The sequence below is a fragment of the Neovison vison genome, chromosome 12, assembly GCF_020171115.1.
Source record: "Neovison vison isolate M4711 chromosome 12, ASM_NN_V1, whole genome shotgun sequence".
Lineage (NCBI taxonomy): Eukaryota > Metazoa > Chordata > Mammalia > Carnivora > Mustelidae > Neogale > Neogale vison.
Genome location: NC_058102.1, coordinates 92,959,447 through 92,976,287, shown reverse-complemented (window position 1 = coordinate 92,976,287; position 16,841 = coordinate 92,959,447). Strand labels below are relative to the sequence as shown.

General features: G+C 33.4%; 1 protein-coding gene and 1 pseudogene across 2 annotated transcripts in view; both read right to left on the bottom strand.

Annotated features, from left to right (window-relative positions):
• Positions 1 to 16,841, bottom strand: part of USP15 (ubiquitin specific peptidase 15) — a 112,303-nt gene that overhangs the window by 56,228 nt on the left and 39,234 nt on the right. For both annotated transcript variants that reach the window (XM_044228849.1, XM_044228850.1), the window contains exons 4-6: positions 14,754 to 14,880; positions 8,442 to 8,587; positions 5,332 to 5,393 (exon numbers count right to left, since the gene is read on the bottom strand). In XM_044228849.1, coding sequence (XP_044084784.1) covers positions 5,332 to 5,393; positions 8,442 to 8,587; positions 14,754 to 14,880 — 335 coding nt within the window. The remainder of the gene's footprint in view (positions 1 to 5,331; positions 5,394 to 8,441; positions 8,588 to 14,753; positions 14,881 to 16,841) is intronic.
• On the bottom strand, positions 1,295 to 2,970 carry LOC122892400 (annotated as a pseudogene).

Genomic DNA, 16,841 nt, shown 5'->3' with positions numbered 1-16,841 from the left:
GAGCTCCACTCCACCCAGTGCTACCAAATCAGAAATTCTGGTGATGGGGCCTAGGAAACCATTTTTAACGAAGTCAACAGGTGATTCTTCCTTTTATCACCATATTACAACTTGCAATGTTTTCCCCCAACTTTTGATACCCTATGTATCATGACCTGAGCTGAGGGCAGATGCTTAACCAACTAAGCCACCCAGGCACCCCTAATTTTTATAAATTTAGTCTTAGAGAATCTTGAATTTTCTTGGTTTTAGTTTTAGATGGGTTTTGGATTTTAAGCAGATGACTGTATTATATGCAAGCAGTGCATTTTTTTTCTTTTTTAACTTCTAATCCTATTTGGTTCATGTTCAAAATTTCTCAGTATAATGTTTGCTACAGACTTTGGGTATACAGACTTTATTGAGAATTTCCTTTTACTCTAAGTTTTCAGAGAGCCTTTTCATACACTGGTGCTATTTAAAAAAATTTATTTTATTCTAATACACTATCATTGGACAATTTATGACATTCTATTACATGGTTTGGGCACATTTTATATTAAGTAGATACTTAACTTTACATGCTTTGAAATTTGGGTTTCCTATTACTCTGGGTGATTCAGTGAAGACTGGAGCTCTTAACTACATCAACACATTTTTAGCAGTACTTTCATTCACCAACATTTACTGCATGTGTATGATGTTAAGTATTATGTAAGAATCTGTGTTTTCTCTTATAGAAGCAAGTGCTATAGTTCTTTAAGTAAATCCTTAGAACTCAAGGTACTTTTCAGGGCACAAGCAATTTTGAAATTTCAAAAATTATTTAAAGCTATAACAAGTACATAACAATCTAAAGATAAGCTAGGAAAAAACAACAGTTGTTCTGATCTAAAGATCAAAAACATTGCTAATTTCTAAAACTTTATCAGTTAAGAAATTTACATGATTCTAACCATGTGCTTTCAATATCTTCTTAAACTAAGTTCTACCCTTATTCTAAGTGGAGTAATAATAAAATGTAATTAATATACTTAACACAGTCTCATAAAAAAATTAAATGAAAAAAACCTCACCTAAGATAAAAAAACAGAGAGCCACTCATTAAAGGTGAACTGTAGGTTTGTTGTTGTTGTTTTGTATTTCAAGGAACATTTAATAACAAGGTAGATAACATATACTTATCTAACTTGGTACTTTTATAACACTGAAGCTAAAGCAAAACATCCTGTTACTTAATGTGTACACTGCAGTATAATTTTAAAAAATACTGTAATTATAATTTCAAAATGTCAGAATATGGGTGTCAGTGTTCTCTCTTTTTTTCATATGGGGAAAGAAAATGCTTTTGAAAATCACTGCAAGCTTCCAGAGCTATTCTTAGGATCACTCTGTAGAATCTTCATGATTCAGATGATACAGGGAATTCAACATTTTCAAAGATATTCCAGCTCTCGTGATCTCATCAACCAGGAGAATGTTGGTGGCAATCATACTGCAGGACTGTGTAAAGCTATCCTTTACACAACAGTTATCCCATAAGCCTACGTTGCCTGCTACCATTGGCTCGACCGTGTTCAAGTCCACATGCACAACAAGCTGACCTGATTTTGAATGTTCTGCTTGAACTTTAGTGTTTCTTGAACGTCAAAACCAGAGTTCTGAGCAAGAACCTTGGGAAAAATGAGCAATTTATCAGCAAGCGCTTGAACTCCAAGTTGGGCCCTGCCCTTTACACTGAGCTTATATTTAATCAAGGCTTCTGTTATTGCCACCTCCGTTGCTCCAGCACCTAGAACTACACAGCCACCATCAATGGAATTTTTCACAGCTCTCAAACCATCCTTATTGAGCCTTTGAGTGACTGTGTGTTTATCTGGTCCTTTGACCAATAATATGATGGACTGATTCAATAAAATTTAATAAAGGTGAATTTCTTCTCTGCCAATGTATACTCATAGACAAGTCCTGCATGTCCAAAAACAATCAGGATTTAGATCACCAAAATAATTTAGAGCTACTCCACCACAAGCAAGAGTCAGCCTTTCCACATCTCTCCTTTCAGCTCTACACAAGCGCGTCTAAGAAAAAGGGGTCAACTCCCTTTTGAATGCTTTATTCGAATCACGCAGATTTTTCAGTTCTATTATTTTTAAACTCTATCTTCAATGAATTTTCTTTCACCTTTTATAAGTTTCTCTCCATCTGAACTCTTGTTAAAAAAAAAAAAAGCCAAAATTCACTTGTTTTTTCATATTCTAATGACACACTACACGTGAGGATGTGTGCATCTTCTATTTCTTTTTTTCACATAAGGATGCGCACCCCAAGGTCCAAAACCAGACTTCTGATTAAGCTTTATCAGCTTCAGATTTGTTTCATTTCCATGTTCTCAACAAAAAAGGTCAATAGGTTCACCTTGTTTTTTAAAGGCCAAAATAGAGTTCACTACAGCCTCTGTTAAGATATCAGCAAGTTCAGCATGTACTTTAGGAGGGAGACATTTTAAGTGTGGCCATGGTCACATCTGTGTTTCTCTGTCCTTCTCTTTGCTTATTTTGACTTGTTCCAAAAACTGAACTGCCTTTTCCTTTGCAGCTTCAAATCCTTCTGTTATTCTGGGATGAAGATCTTCACAAATGTAGAGATCTGCCTGATTCAGTAGGTCACCAGTGATTAAGACACTGGAAGTGGTATCATCACCAGTTATGTCATCCTAGGCTGTTGCCACTTTGCTATTAAGGAGGCTGCTGGGTGTTGAATTTGCATTTCATGGAGCAGTGCATTGCTATCTTCAGTAAGAGCGCATTGCTATCTTCAGTAAGTTTGATGTCTTCAGTACCAGAAACAGGCTTCTATCTTCACAGTGCTCTTAGGCCCCAAGTTTGACCTCAGGATGTCCTGTAGTTCCTGCGCTGCACTGATTAACTGCCAGTGCTGCCTGGGTTTGGGCCACCTGGCCTTGGGATTCAGGGTCTTCATGGCCGCCATAGCTAATAAGAACAGGAAGAGAAGGAGACCTGGTGTGCAGAGCACCCAAAGCTGGCTCAACGCAGCCACGCATTTTTTTTTTTAAGATTTTATTTATTTATCTGACAGACAGAGATCACAAGTAGGCAGAGCAGCAGGCAGAGAGAGAGAGGGAGAAGCAGGCTCCCCGCCGAGCAAAGAGCCCGATGCAGGGCTCAATCCCAGGACCCTGAGATCATGTTCCAAGCCGAGAACAGAGGTTTCAACCCACTGAGCCACCAAGGTGCCCCCACGGATACCATTTTTAAGGATCATTTTTCTTTTATTTGCTAGGTTAGCAATCAATAAATTATTTCTAATTTATTCAAGAATCATTATTTTAAGGATTTCAAAATATAGCTTTACAATCCCTTATCTGAAAATCTGAAATTCCAAAAACTCTGAAAATTTAAAAATCATTTTATAATCCACTTGAGGGCAATCTACCCTAAACTGATATGAAACTATTTATAGTCCTTTATCCTACTCAGGGTGAATATTTGCTGAATATTAATGTGTTTGATTAAGAGAGTCTCCTTAGATCCATAGGTTTATGAAAATAATAGGTGGCATATGCACCATATTACTTTTCAAAGGTCTGAAAGTCTGAAATTGAAATACAACTAGCATTCAGTATTTTTGATAATGGAGTGTAGATCTGATAATTCCAAAGAACATTAAGAATATTTTCTCCCATTCTGTATATGGTTTTCACTCTGTTGTTTCCCTTACTGTACATAATAAACTTTTTTTGATGTAGTACCATTTGTCTATTATTGCTTTCATTACTTATACTTTGGTGTCATAGTCAAGAAATCATTGCCTGGACAGATATGATGATGCTTTTCCACTAAGATGTCTTCTGGGAGTTTTACAGATTCAGGTCTTATTTTTAAATCTTTAAACTACGTGTTTGATAAGAGGTTAATATCCAAAATATATAATGAATTCCTACAATTCAGTGGCAAAAAACCCCAAATAACCAGATTAAATAGTGGGCCTTAAGACTTGAATAAACATTTCACAAAAAGAAGGCATACCAATGGTCCAACAGGTACAGATGCTCAATGTCAGTATCACTGGGGAAATGCAAATCAATATGCAATGAGATACCACCTCATACCTGTTAGGCTGGCTATTATCAAAAGAACAAAAGATAACAAGAGCTCACAAAGATGGACAGAAACTGGAACACTTGTACACTGTTGGTAGAAATGTATAATAAGGTGGCCGCTATGGAAAACAGTATGAAAGTTCCTCAAAAAATTAAAAATAGAAGTACATACAATCCAGAAATCTCACTTCTGGGTATATATCCAAAGGAAATGAAATCATCTCAAAGAGATACCTACATGCCCATGTTCACCGCAGCACAATTTACAATAGCCAAGATAGGAAAATAATCTAAATGTCTACTGATGGATGAATGGATAAAGAAAATGTATATAATGCAACAAAGAATTATCCAGACTTTTTTTTTTTTTTTAAAGAATGTTAAGTCTTTTTTAAGGAAGGAGATCTTGCCATATGTGATAGCAAGGATGAATCTAGGGGACATTACATTAGGTAAAATAAGCCAATCATAGAAAGACAAAAACCGTATGATTTAGATATATGAGATATCTAAACTAGTCAAACAGTCATAGAAACAGAGACCACAATGATGGCTGCCAAAGGCTAGGGGAAGGGAGAAATGGGAAATTACTGACCACAAGAATTAAGTTTCAGATATATAAGATGGTTAGATTCTAGAGATCTATTATACAACGATGTGCCTACAGTTAACAATACTGTATGGTGCCCTTCAAAATTTAAGAGGGTAGATCTCAAGCTCTCAAGATCTCAATATGGTTCTTACCATATTAAAAAAAAAGTTAAAGATTTCTAATTCTTTCATTCCTCATTTACCATCAAAAGCAATTCTTATACTCCTCTATATCTACTTGTGCTTTTATATTCTAAAACATTTAAATAAATAAAAATATTGCTTTCATATCAGATTCATTTTGGTAGAGTATTCTTTAACAGATACTTTAAAAAACACAAAAAGCTTGAAAAATAGTAAATAAAATGTTTAATAGTGATTTGATATATTAGACAATGCAACATTATATTTACAACATATTTACACTGTTCCTTATTCTAAAAGAGATATGAATTGGAAGGCTTTTAATTTAAATGCATATTTAAATAACTTCTAAACTGAGAATAAAATATTAATATATAAAGCAGGTATATATACTTGCAACATAAAATTATGTATCTTCTATCTTTCTGGATTTTGTTATCTGAAATTAAAGGCTTCAAAACATGCAATCTGCCATAAAAAGTGGGAGCACTTACTTAGGAGCAGAAGGACCCCTTGGCCATGTTCCATCTTCATTTTTCTGTTCTATCACTAACACCTGTAAATATGACACAACAGAAGAACGTTTTTCCTTAACTCCGAAGTTAAAATAACTTTAGATTAGCTGATTATACTAAGAAACTAGAGCAAATCTGGAATTATTTCAAGGACAGAGTAGACAGGTGAAGAAGTATTTGCATTTTGATTCCAAAGCTGGGCAGTATAAATAGAATATAAATTCCTTGAGTTTAGGGAGTATGTTTTCTACTTCTTTTCCACTTGCAGACTGTAACGCAGCACCATGCAAAAAACCCCAGATGCCCAATAAATGGTCACAGCTGTTAAAATACTGATGTATAATCTTAGCTAAGTATTGTTACCTAGATACTCACTTTCCACTCTTTTTATTTTTATTTATTTTATTTTTAAAATTTATTTATTTGACAGAGATCACAAGTAGGCAGAGAGGCAGGCAGAGAGAGAGGGGGAAGCAGGCTCCCCGCCGAGCAGAGAGCCTGATGCGGGGCTCGATCCCAGGACCCCAGGATCTTGACCCGAGCTGAAGGCAGAGGCTTAACCCACTGAGCCACCCAGGTGCCCCTCCACTCTTTTTCTTAAAGTTTCAAATTTTGTAACCTACTCTACATACTCTTGGTAAAATACTTTTGTGGACCGTTTCAGACCATTTGTAAGTTGGCATTTGGATCCTAATCATGTAAAATATAAGCCTGTTTCCAGAACACATACAACAAACTAATCAGAAGAAAAATTTTACTTTCTGATGTTTCATTTTACTTTCGATTTCAGTAAAAATTTTAAAAAGTCGAGGACAAGGGACCTGGGTGGCTCAGTCGGTTAAGTGACTGACTCTTGATTATAGCTCAGGCCATGATATCAGGGTTCTGAGATTAAGCCCCAGCAGGCTTTGTGCTCAGAAGGAAGTCTGCTGGAGATTCTCTCTCTCTCCCCCTCTGCCCCTCTCCCTCTAAAATAAATAAATACATCTTAAAAAAAAGTCTAGGATAATGTTTAGTTCATTTATCATCAGTCAGAAAATAATTGCAAAATCTGGAAAATTTAAGGCATGCTCTTTGAAACATTCTTATTTCAAAAGATCAAACGTTTGTAAGGAAATTTAATCTCTTTTTAAAATATATTATTTGTTCATTTGACAGAGAGAGAGATCACAAGTAGACAGAAAGACAGGCAGAGAGAGAGAGGGAGAAGCAGGCTTGCTGGATCCCAGGACCCTGAGACCCTGAGATCATAACCTGAGCCTAAGGCAGAGGCTTAACCCACTGAACTACCTAGACACCCCAAGGAAATTTATTCTTCTTATTAAAATAATTTACTGTCATCTGCAATGTGATAAATGCATTCCATTTTTAAAAAAGATTTATTTATTTGACACAGAGACAGAGAGAGAGAGATCACAAAAAGGCAGAGAGGCAGGCAGAGGGAGAGGAAGAAGCAGGCTCTCTGCTCAGTGGGCTCGATCCCAGGTCTCTGAGACAATGACCTGAGCCAAAGGCAGAAACTTAATTGACTGAGCCACCCAGGTGTCCCAATAATTGCATTCCTATCAAGAACATCTAATTACTTAAATTCTCTAAGCCTAAACTTTCTAATGCACAAGACAGTTAGAATAAAAACCATTACATAGGCTCAATCAGTGAAAAGTTTTATAAAGAAATGGTTCTATGTATTCCAAATTGTACTCCTGGAACTATCTCAAGACCTACAGATGGTAACTAAGGAGTGAAAGAGGGAACTGGCTGGCTAAGGAGGGGAGTGTTGACTAACCATGAGAGTTCCAAGTTCCCTACTCCAGCTTTAATCAGGTTAAGTACATAATGAATGAAACAAAAGACATATACATAAATCATATGAAGTGAAAGGAGTAATTTTTTCCACAAAGTAGAAAACTCCTATACTTCAAAGAGATATTGAGAAAAACAGATCAGGCAAGGCTGAAGAGGTGATATGGACTAACACAGATAAAAGCACAGGAGTTGGGAATAGCATAGTATGCTTAGGGAACTACAAGCAGTTCAGTTTGGTATTGTTAGAGCATAAATCACGAGGCAAGGATAATCTAAAGATGCTGGAAGACTAGCCAAAAGGTCAAACCTCGACTTGCATGCTGTATTAAGGTGCCAAGACTTTATTCTACAATTGTTAGGGAACCAGAAAAGGTTTATCATTAGGAAACATCGAGTTTTACATTTTAGAAAGAGTGTTCTAATAGAAATATGGAAGACTGAGGATAGACAAACAGAAGGCTAGACACAGTGCGACCCGATAAGATACTACTGAAAGGGCTGACAATGGAATAGAGAGATTAATTGAAAAAAAATATTTAGAGGATGGAATCAGTAGGACTTGCTGATTATATCTAAATGTCTTCATTTCCTAACACATTCACTTCTTTGGATTATATTATAAAGAAACACGAAACGGGTTGATACCTTACCAAGGGCTGGCAAACTAGAGTTCACTTAGCTCACTGACTGCTTTTGTAAATGAAGCTTGTTGTTCATATATTGTCTGGGACTACTTTTGTGTTACTACAATGGAAGAATTGTAGTTGTAACAGAGACCATATGGGCTACAGAGCCAAAAATACTATTTGATTCTTTACAGAAAGTCTGCTGACCCATCTTATTATATTAGCTGTTTAACAGATGGAAAATAATTTCTTTTCAAAAAGCAGGTTATTCTCAAGCTCAAGGAGGAAAGCAAGTTATTGCTAGTGATCAGCAGAACAGGGAAGAGAGGAGTTAGAAAGAAGACAAAGCCAGGGTGCCTCAGCTTAGTAGTTAAGCATCTGCCTTTAGGCTCAGGTCATGATCCCATGGTCTGGGATGGAGCCCCACCTCAGGATCCTTGCTCAATGGTGAGGCTACTTCTCTCCCACTCCCCCTGCCTGTGTTTCCTCTCTTACTGTAACTCTGTCAAGTAAATAAAATCTTAAGGAAAAAAAAAAAAAAGACAAAGCCAGAGACAGTAGAACCCATTATACATTGTCAAGATAGTCATAAAGTTTGTGACTTCAAAAAGCTTCATGTATAGTATGCTTAAAATAAATAGTATTGCTAAACAATACCTGTCCTTGGTATAAACCAGCATCCTGAATGGTGCTATCTGGTTTATTCAGTGGTTCAAATGTATTACTCATGTATTTGTTCCACAATCTGGTCTCCTTTTCATCTGGAATATTGAAGATTTTTCTTATTTCCTTTTCAATTGTATCTAGATTTAAGGAGAAAAGATACATAAATATAATAAATATTTTAAAATATACCATACATAGCTAAGTGCTCACCAGCATAAAAGCCCTAAATTTAAAATACTGATGTAATAGCAAGAATAGATGAACAAATATGTAGGACATATATAAAGAACAATAAAGATACCCAGTATGCTTTTTAGGAACAAAATGGTAATTATAACTCTGACAGAAAACTACTTGGGGAAATTAAGATCCCACAAGGGAGAAGAGTTCAACCATGTAATACTACAGTATAATTTATATTATACAGGATGACCTTTAACTTTTTACACACTATAAATTTAATATATTTTCTGATGATATGCTGCATTTAGAAAAAGTATGAGTCAGACATGCTATAGATAGAAACTATTTTTAAATGTATATAACCAATTTTAGGATAATTTATATTAAATTGAACATTATTTACAGTTTGAATAGTTAACTAAAATTAAAAACAGAATATATGGACACAAAGGAAAGTGCTTCTTTGAAGGATGTCTGTATTGGTAAAAATTTGGTTTCACAGGAAAACCATGTATTTTCCTTATTTCTAAGTCTTTTATGTGAGTGAAAAAAAAGCCTTTTTTAAAAACTGCAGCAGGTTAACTTGCTATAAAATAAGATACAGGAGTACACACACATTTGAGAGTAAAGATGCAATTAAATTTCAGTGCCACATAGTTAAATGAATCTTTAAAATCTTTAGACATGAGAAAGAGATATTAGAAAATACTATTAAACCTACTGAATTCTGATCAATAACTTGCCTACCTTAGACTCAAGAAAACAGTAAAATACCTAATAACATACAAAGAAATATAAAATACTTCTACATTTTAGAATACCCGGTTAGTCTGGAAAGAAACATTAAAATACTAAACCTAGTAATATATGTTCTCTGAAGAATCCTACATCATTAAATTTAGTCTGATAATACTGTTTATGTTCTACTTAGTAGCTGAAGTTCTTTAATAGTCATAGTCAATGAGATTTTGATTAAGGCATTAAATAAATAGGAAATCTTACAGTGTATCTGAAAACTCAAGAGAAAATTAGCCAGAATATTTAAATAATTACATAAAATATACTAACTGCTTTCTATTTTGGGTTTTTTTTTTTTGCTCTTCTTATTGAAGTGTAAATGTATTCAGAAAAATGCATAGGCCAGTATATAATGATAAATTTCCAAAGTGAACACACCCACATAACCAGCACACAGATCAAGCAACAGAACATGCAGGAACAAGGCTAGAAGAAGCTGAGGAAGGGTGGTCATTTTCGTCTAATAAAAATGAGTACTTTTTCTTAATTGCATAAATAATTCCTGCTCACTGCAAAAATTCAGGAAATACAAATAAAGTGTCTATAGAGAGAGCCACTGTTAACATTTTGATATTTCTTTCAGAAAAAAATATCTTGTCTATTAATACACACAAATATTTACATATATAATACAATACATACAGACACATACAGGAATTTCCTCTTCATTGAGTTTCATAAGATACTTCATAATGGGGAAAAATATTACAAGCAGAAGAAAGGAGTGCAAAAGACTCTGAGGGGGGGATGTATCTGGCATGTTTTAGAACAGCATGGTGCACCAATGTGGCTGAAGTGAAATGAGCAAGGTGGAAACAAGACTTTTGTCTACAATCTTGTAAGTTATTAAAGTATTCTTTTTTATCTGAGTAAGAGGAGAAGCAACTGAGTTTTGAACAAAGAAGTGGCATGATCTAACTGACACTGTAAAAGTTCACTTCTGCTGCTAGTAGAAAAACTGCAAGATGTCAAGTGTAGGAGTCCAGACTATGCAGCAATCAAAACTAAGGGAGAAGCAATTTTTTTTTTTTAAGATTTTATTTATTTATTTGACAGAGATTACAGGTAAGCAAGAGAGGCAGTCAGAGAGAGGAGGAAGCAGGCTCCCTGCCGAGCAGAGAGCCCGACGTGGGGCTCAATCCCAGGACCCTGGGATCATGACCTGAGCCTGAGCCGAAGGCAGAGGCTTTAACCCACCGAGCCACCCAGGCGCCCCGTGAGAAGCAATGTTAAGTGGTCCGACTGAGAACAAATTTTGAAGAACTGCTAAGAAGATATGCTGCTAGATAACATGCAGGGTGAGAAACAAAAAAGAGAATCTGAATGATACCAAGGTTTTTAGCCTGAGCAATTGAAAGAATACAAGTGGTGAATACTCAGACGGGGAAGGACAGACTTCAGTTGCATACATGTTACATCCTGAGATTCCTATCAGATGAAGTGAAGCTATGGATTGAATGAACTGGAATTAAGGGAGAGTTCTGGGAAGGAGATACGAATACAAAAGTTACCAGTATGCAGAAAGTAAAAACCTAGAGCATGGAAGGAAATCATCAAACAAAAGTGGACATTAAAAGACTAAGCATGGCAACACCCTGATGTTTTGAGATCAGGAATATGAAGAGGATGTTTTTAGATTTTCTGAAAAGATGCAGGCAGTGAAAACTTGTGCTGTGGAAGCCACATAAAAAGAAGTTATTTCTAGATGGAAAAGTGAGTAAGTATAATTTTTGCTGGCAGGTTAAGAAAATGGAAGACTAAAATTACCATTAGATTTATCAACATCGAAGAAATTAGAGACAATCACAGTGCCAAGGAGAGTGGTAGGTTTGAATGTCTGATGTAGCAGGGTCAAGTGAGAATGGAAGCAGAGTGAATGGTAGGCAGAAAGCAGGATGATCAAACTGAGATCTGCCAGGTGCAGTTATAGATAATGACAGGCTAGGGTATAGCTGGGAAACTGATACCTGAAGTTGGATACAGATTAAGATCACTTGAGTTGAGAATGTCAAAGTATTGAGAGTGTGTGTAGATTTCTCCATATGAGTCTGACTGTATTAGGCAGTTAATGAAACGCTTACAGAGGTAGAAAAATATTAATTCCTATAATAAAATAAAATTATAACAAAATTTCTAGTAAGAATATTTAATAATGTTAAACGATTTTTAAATAAATTTTATATAAACACAAAGCATTTTCTAGTAATTTTATAACAAAAATTATTTTTTCAGTATATCCTTAAAGAAAAAATTTTTAAAAACCCAAATTTTATATCTCTTATTGAAACGTGTTCTATACTCAAATATGTCAATTTAATTCACTTCTCTGCACATCCTACCGTAAGGGAAAAAAAAAAACCAAGTATGTCAATTTAAGGAGAAAAATACTCAAAGCCAAGATATTTTGGCTCTGAATGAGGTAAATTATTTAGATCCTGCCTATGGCAACTATATCATAAGTCAGTATAGGTAGTATTAGCTGAAAATGAGACATTTTATTAATTTGGCAAAAATAGAAAAAAGGTGCTTCTATTTCTTAATTCTATTTTTATAACATAACTATATTTTATGTACATTATGTATTTGGATCATTTTTAATCACAATGAGATCACAAGGGAAAAATATACATCCCGTATTTACTTTCTTATTATCCCAATTTTTTATTATTTCAACACTCACTTCCTTCAGAAAAACAAAATCAGCCCAATTAACTTTTGCACAGATTGTACAAGGCAGCAACCAAGAGATGAGACTGTGTAGAGTTTAAATATGGACTCTCAGGTAGAACCAGGGTGAACCTAAGTAAATATTTAAACTTCCCAAGCCTCAACTTCATCCCCTAACCAATGAGGCGATACAGTACTGTTGAGGTTTAAATAAGGAACTTCCTAAGAAGTGCCAAAATCATAGGAAGTATTCTACGATGGCTAAATACTATGATAACTGTAATCATGAAGTCTCTAAAATTCCCAGTTTAATTTTAATTTTTGCAAAACCTTTTGCTTAGAAAGCAAACTTGCTCTAATATAGTCAGACTTTTAAAAACTAAGACCTACAGTAAGAAATTGTGACCCAAAATACACATATGTGGTGCTATTTTCTATTTTTATATTTTTCATTCCATTTTTTTTACTCCCCAAATATGTAATGGCCACCCAAAGTCTTGACAAACATTGCTCTAATTTAGTAAGAAATTTTAGCTGTATAAAAATTCAGTTAATTCACGGGCGCCTGGGTGGTTCAGTGGGTTGAGCCGCTGCCTTCGGCTCAGGTCATGATCTCAGGGTCCTGGGATCAAGTCCCGTATCGGGCTCTCTGCTCAGCAGGGAGCCTGCTTCTCTCTCTCTCTCTCTCTGCCTGCCTCTCCATCTGCTTGTGATATCTCTCTGTCAAATAAATAAATAAAATCTTTAAAAAAAAATTCAGTTAATTCACAATTTTAAGGCATATATTCAATGTATGTAGCTTTTAAAATATTAGTAAATTTAACTATGTTCATTAAAATCTATGCAAATTATAAACTTTTTGAAGCAATCAGAGCAAGCAAAGCAGAGATCTTTATAAATTAACTATCTCCTTAACAAATTCTTACTTAGTACTTAATATGAAAACGCCATAGGGCTTGTACTGAATTCAGAAATTAAACCAGCTGATCTTCATATAATGAGTTAAAAATATTACTCAGTGAAATAACATTCTAAAATAAGATTTCTGATTGTCTCATATTTATACATAATTTTTCTATAGAAATTAGCTAAGGAGAAAAGGAAGTAACTTTTAAAATAACTAGAAAACATCATCTGTATGAAGTGCTTTAAGATGTAGCTTCTCATTTATATTCTAAATAGCTGAACATTTCAGACATTAGTTTTATTATTTAATTTTAACAGATTACCCTCGTTGGATAGATAATTCTTATTGTGCATACTTTAATATCATGATTAGTGAAGTTTTATACATATTGAAAACTTTCAGTTTTTAGTATGAAGAAATGTTTTATTTTCCTGAATATGTTCCACAAACCTAGAAATTCAAAAATTGAGTAATTATATATATTAGTATAATAAAATGACATTTATACATAGAATTCTTAGTATTTTAAGCTTTCATTTTAGGAAGATGAATATACTAAACTGAACTGCAAACTTATAAATGTTCTAGGTAAATAAAGAGGGGGAAAACAGAAATTCACCCATAATATCCCATTTGGCAAAAACATGAGGATCAACCAAGTACTGGGTACTGAAGCATGATAATGTTATTTCATGAAAAATACAGGTTTATAAGTATCTTCTGTGTGATATGGGTAAGTGGTAAAAGTCAAATATATTTGTAAAAGTCAAAAGCAAATATTCTTATTTACTTTTAACCAAAATATACTTAACAATTAGTTTAAACAAAGAAATCTATACATAAATTTGCTAATCTTTTTCTTGCTGAGAAGTTCTGCATTAATTGCTATGTCTCTACTGTCTGTTTGCATTTTCCAACATCAATGTTAGTTCCACTATTCTTATTTTGCAATACCTTTATCTGAAAATAAATAACTTTGATAATCTGAGCTATGATTTATCAAAAAATGCTGTAATTGTTATAAATCCATGATCATTTATTTAAAAAACATCTCATTCAACATATTCTTGATCTTAAATTAAAATGTGGTTTTTAAATACAACAAATGCAACAAAACCCCCACATTTTAATATGCACTTATATGTGCAGATACATAAATATATAGGTATATGTAGATATATAAATATACAGTGGGAGTTAGGTACAGTTGTATTTGTACCTACTCATTGTTAAAAAAGAAAAAAACCAATTTGTCACAAAAATGCTAAGCCTACTGCCTTATCTAAGGAGCTACTTAATTTGCATTTCGCGTCCAGAGAATAAATAGGAAAAAAGAAAATAAAAAGTTTGTCATTTTCTATGCTAAGGGGAAACATTATTATTATTATTATTGATATCTATATTATATTACCTGAAAAATGTTTATTTAATCAAGTTTTTATTTTTACTTACAGTTCTACTTTATACCCAGGTTACAAACATATGTATTTTTTCAAATACTCAATTAAAACAATAATTATTTGATTTTTGGGGGGGCACAAATAATAAACTCATCTAATAATGTATAGTAGATTAGACATGATTAATAACTCAACTTTAGGCTAAGATATATTGCATCAAGGTTGGAAATCTGTAACGTTTTAAGTATAAACCATTAAAAATTAGTTATCATCCTAGTAGAATATAATAGAATAACAACTAAATTTCTGATAGCAGTGGTTCAACAAAGAGACAGGATCTTGTATTACCTATTGTGTCAGCTTTGCTAAATCTTCGAGTTACAACATTGTTCATGTTTCCATTTTCACAGAGCTTCAATTCTGTGAGATATACTTCTACTTTGCAGTGCTTTACAAACATACCCTGTTCAACCACCTAAAAACCAAAACAAATCAGTGTTAGCTATAGCTCAATATTTTTCACTGTCTCTAACAGCAATATATTTCTCTAAAGAGGTTTTAGAAACTGAAGATCTCCAAAAAAAAAACTATTAGAAACTGTCAATATGAAGTAAGAGATAACTAGATAGTTGAAAAAGCCAGAAACATATTTGGAATATTTAAGAGAAAATGAATAATCATATTAAACATTAACAGATAGTTTGGAAAGGCATTCTACCCATCTATGAAGATATTTTGGTATACTATAAATAATGCATTCAGTATTTATAATGAGAAAGTTTACTCCCAATGTAAATACAGCTCTGATTAATGATCCAGACCTACTGCTAGCTTTTATTACTTGATCTCAAGCAGAAAACCCTTAAAAATGATAAATTTTATAAAATTTCAGTTAGCAACAGCTAACTCTGTATGTTAAATCACTCTGTATGTTAAAATAATCTTTTAAAAGAACTCCAAATTACTGCGGCCAAAATATTCAGCAATGGCCTGTAAGTGATATGTTAGTTTTCCAACTTAAGATGACTTTCTTTGATCTTTAAATACGCTCTTAGTAATTTTATGCAACGAATGGGAAAAAAAAAAAAGCTGCTAAACATGCAAGCAACAAAGCAGGAAAAGAGAAAATATATATATATTAGGGTCACCTTTTAAGTAAGTATATTTCCTTTTGATCTTCTAAAGGTTAACTGTAGCATTTCAGTCATGAATACTGTTTCTGAAAATAGTAATCAGCTTGATACATGATACATTTGACAAATATGGCTAAAGGGAGGCTCCAAGTAACTGCTGTAACTCACAAGCTTATCATCAGTTCAGCAAAGGCCTTACAAATTTGTCTTTCACTTGCAGGGAAATTGTTTTAGCTCAAAAACCTCAATTGCGGTTTAGCCAATATTTAATGTCCAATCCAACATTAATTTTTATAATACTTTGTTATTTATCATCTCCTAATTACACTTGTTATATTCACATTTCTAAAACAGGCAACAGCCTTTACCTCTCTAGATCTTAATTACTTTTAGAAACTAATATATAAATTATCTCTTAACTAACAAAATTTGTTTTAAATCTCTTATGCTTATTTATTTTTGAGGTTAAGAATGTAGTAAAAGCTACCCTATCATTTAATTTTACAGGATTATGTGTAGCTATATTTAAGTAGAAAAACCAGAAATCAAATATTCTATCAATCAGAAATTTTTGCTCTGGGACTCAATATCTGAGTAAGAATCCTAAAATATATTAATACTAATCATTGGTAAGTTGCTAAAACTGAGGTGCTCACAGGCCTCATTTTTAGGAGGAAAAATAGAATGATCAACAGAGCAGGTAATGGCATAATAAAACAGGATAAAATAATAAAAAGGAAAATCCCTTATTATTATTTACTTTGAGAAATATTTTTCTACATAAGCACAGCTTTTAAAAAATGAGGATTAATTTTCATAACACCAACAGATATTTTCCTGGAAAGAATCTAGTGATTTAGCTGTTAGTCATTATAAGCAATGAAAACAAAACACCAAGATTATTTCAAAATCTACTTTATTGAGTTTCAGGATTTTTCTCACCATTTTTCTTCTTCTCTCCAACAATATCTTATATTGTTAAAACCCACATCATCAGTATTCAAAATACTAGTATGCTCATAAGACATTTTTACTACTTCCAAAAGCAGTGTATTAAAAAGCTGTTTATTTAAAGAAAATAGGAGTTTGTCCTCCCTACTTTTATTTGAAAGAACCATACTATATGAATAATTAAAGCTTGAATACAGTAGCTCCATAGTAGAGGAAAAAAACTAGCATATTTATGTATTAGTGTTATGTCTGTATGTAGATTATTTATTTATATATTTGTTTATATAAAGTCTACTACCTTATTAAAAATGCACTAAAAATAACTTAAAATAATGGCTACGAAAACTGTGTA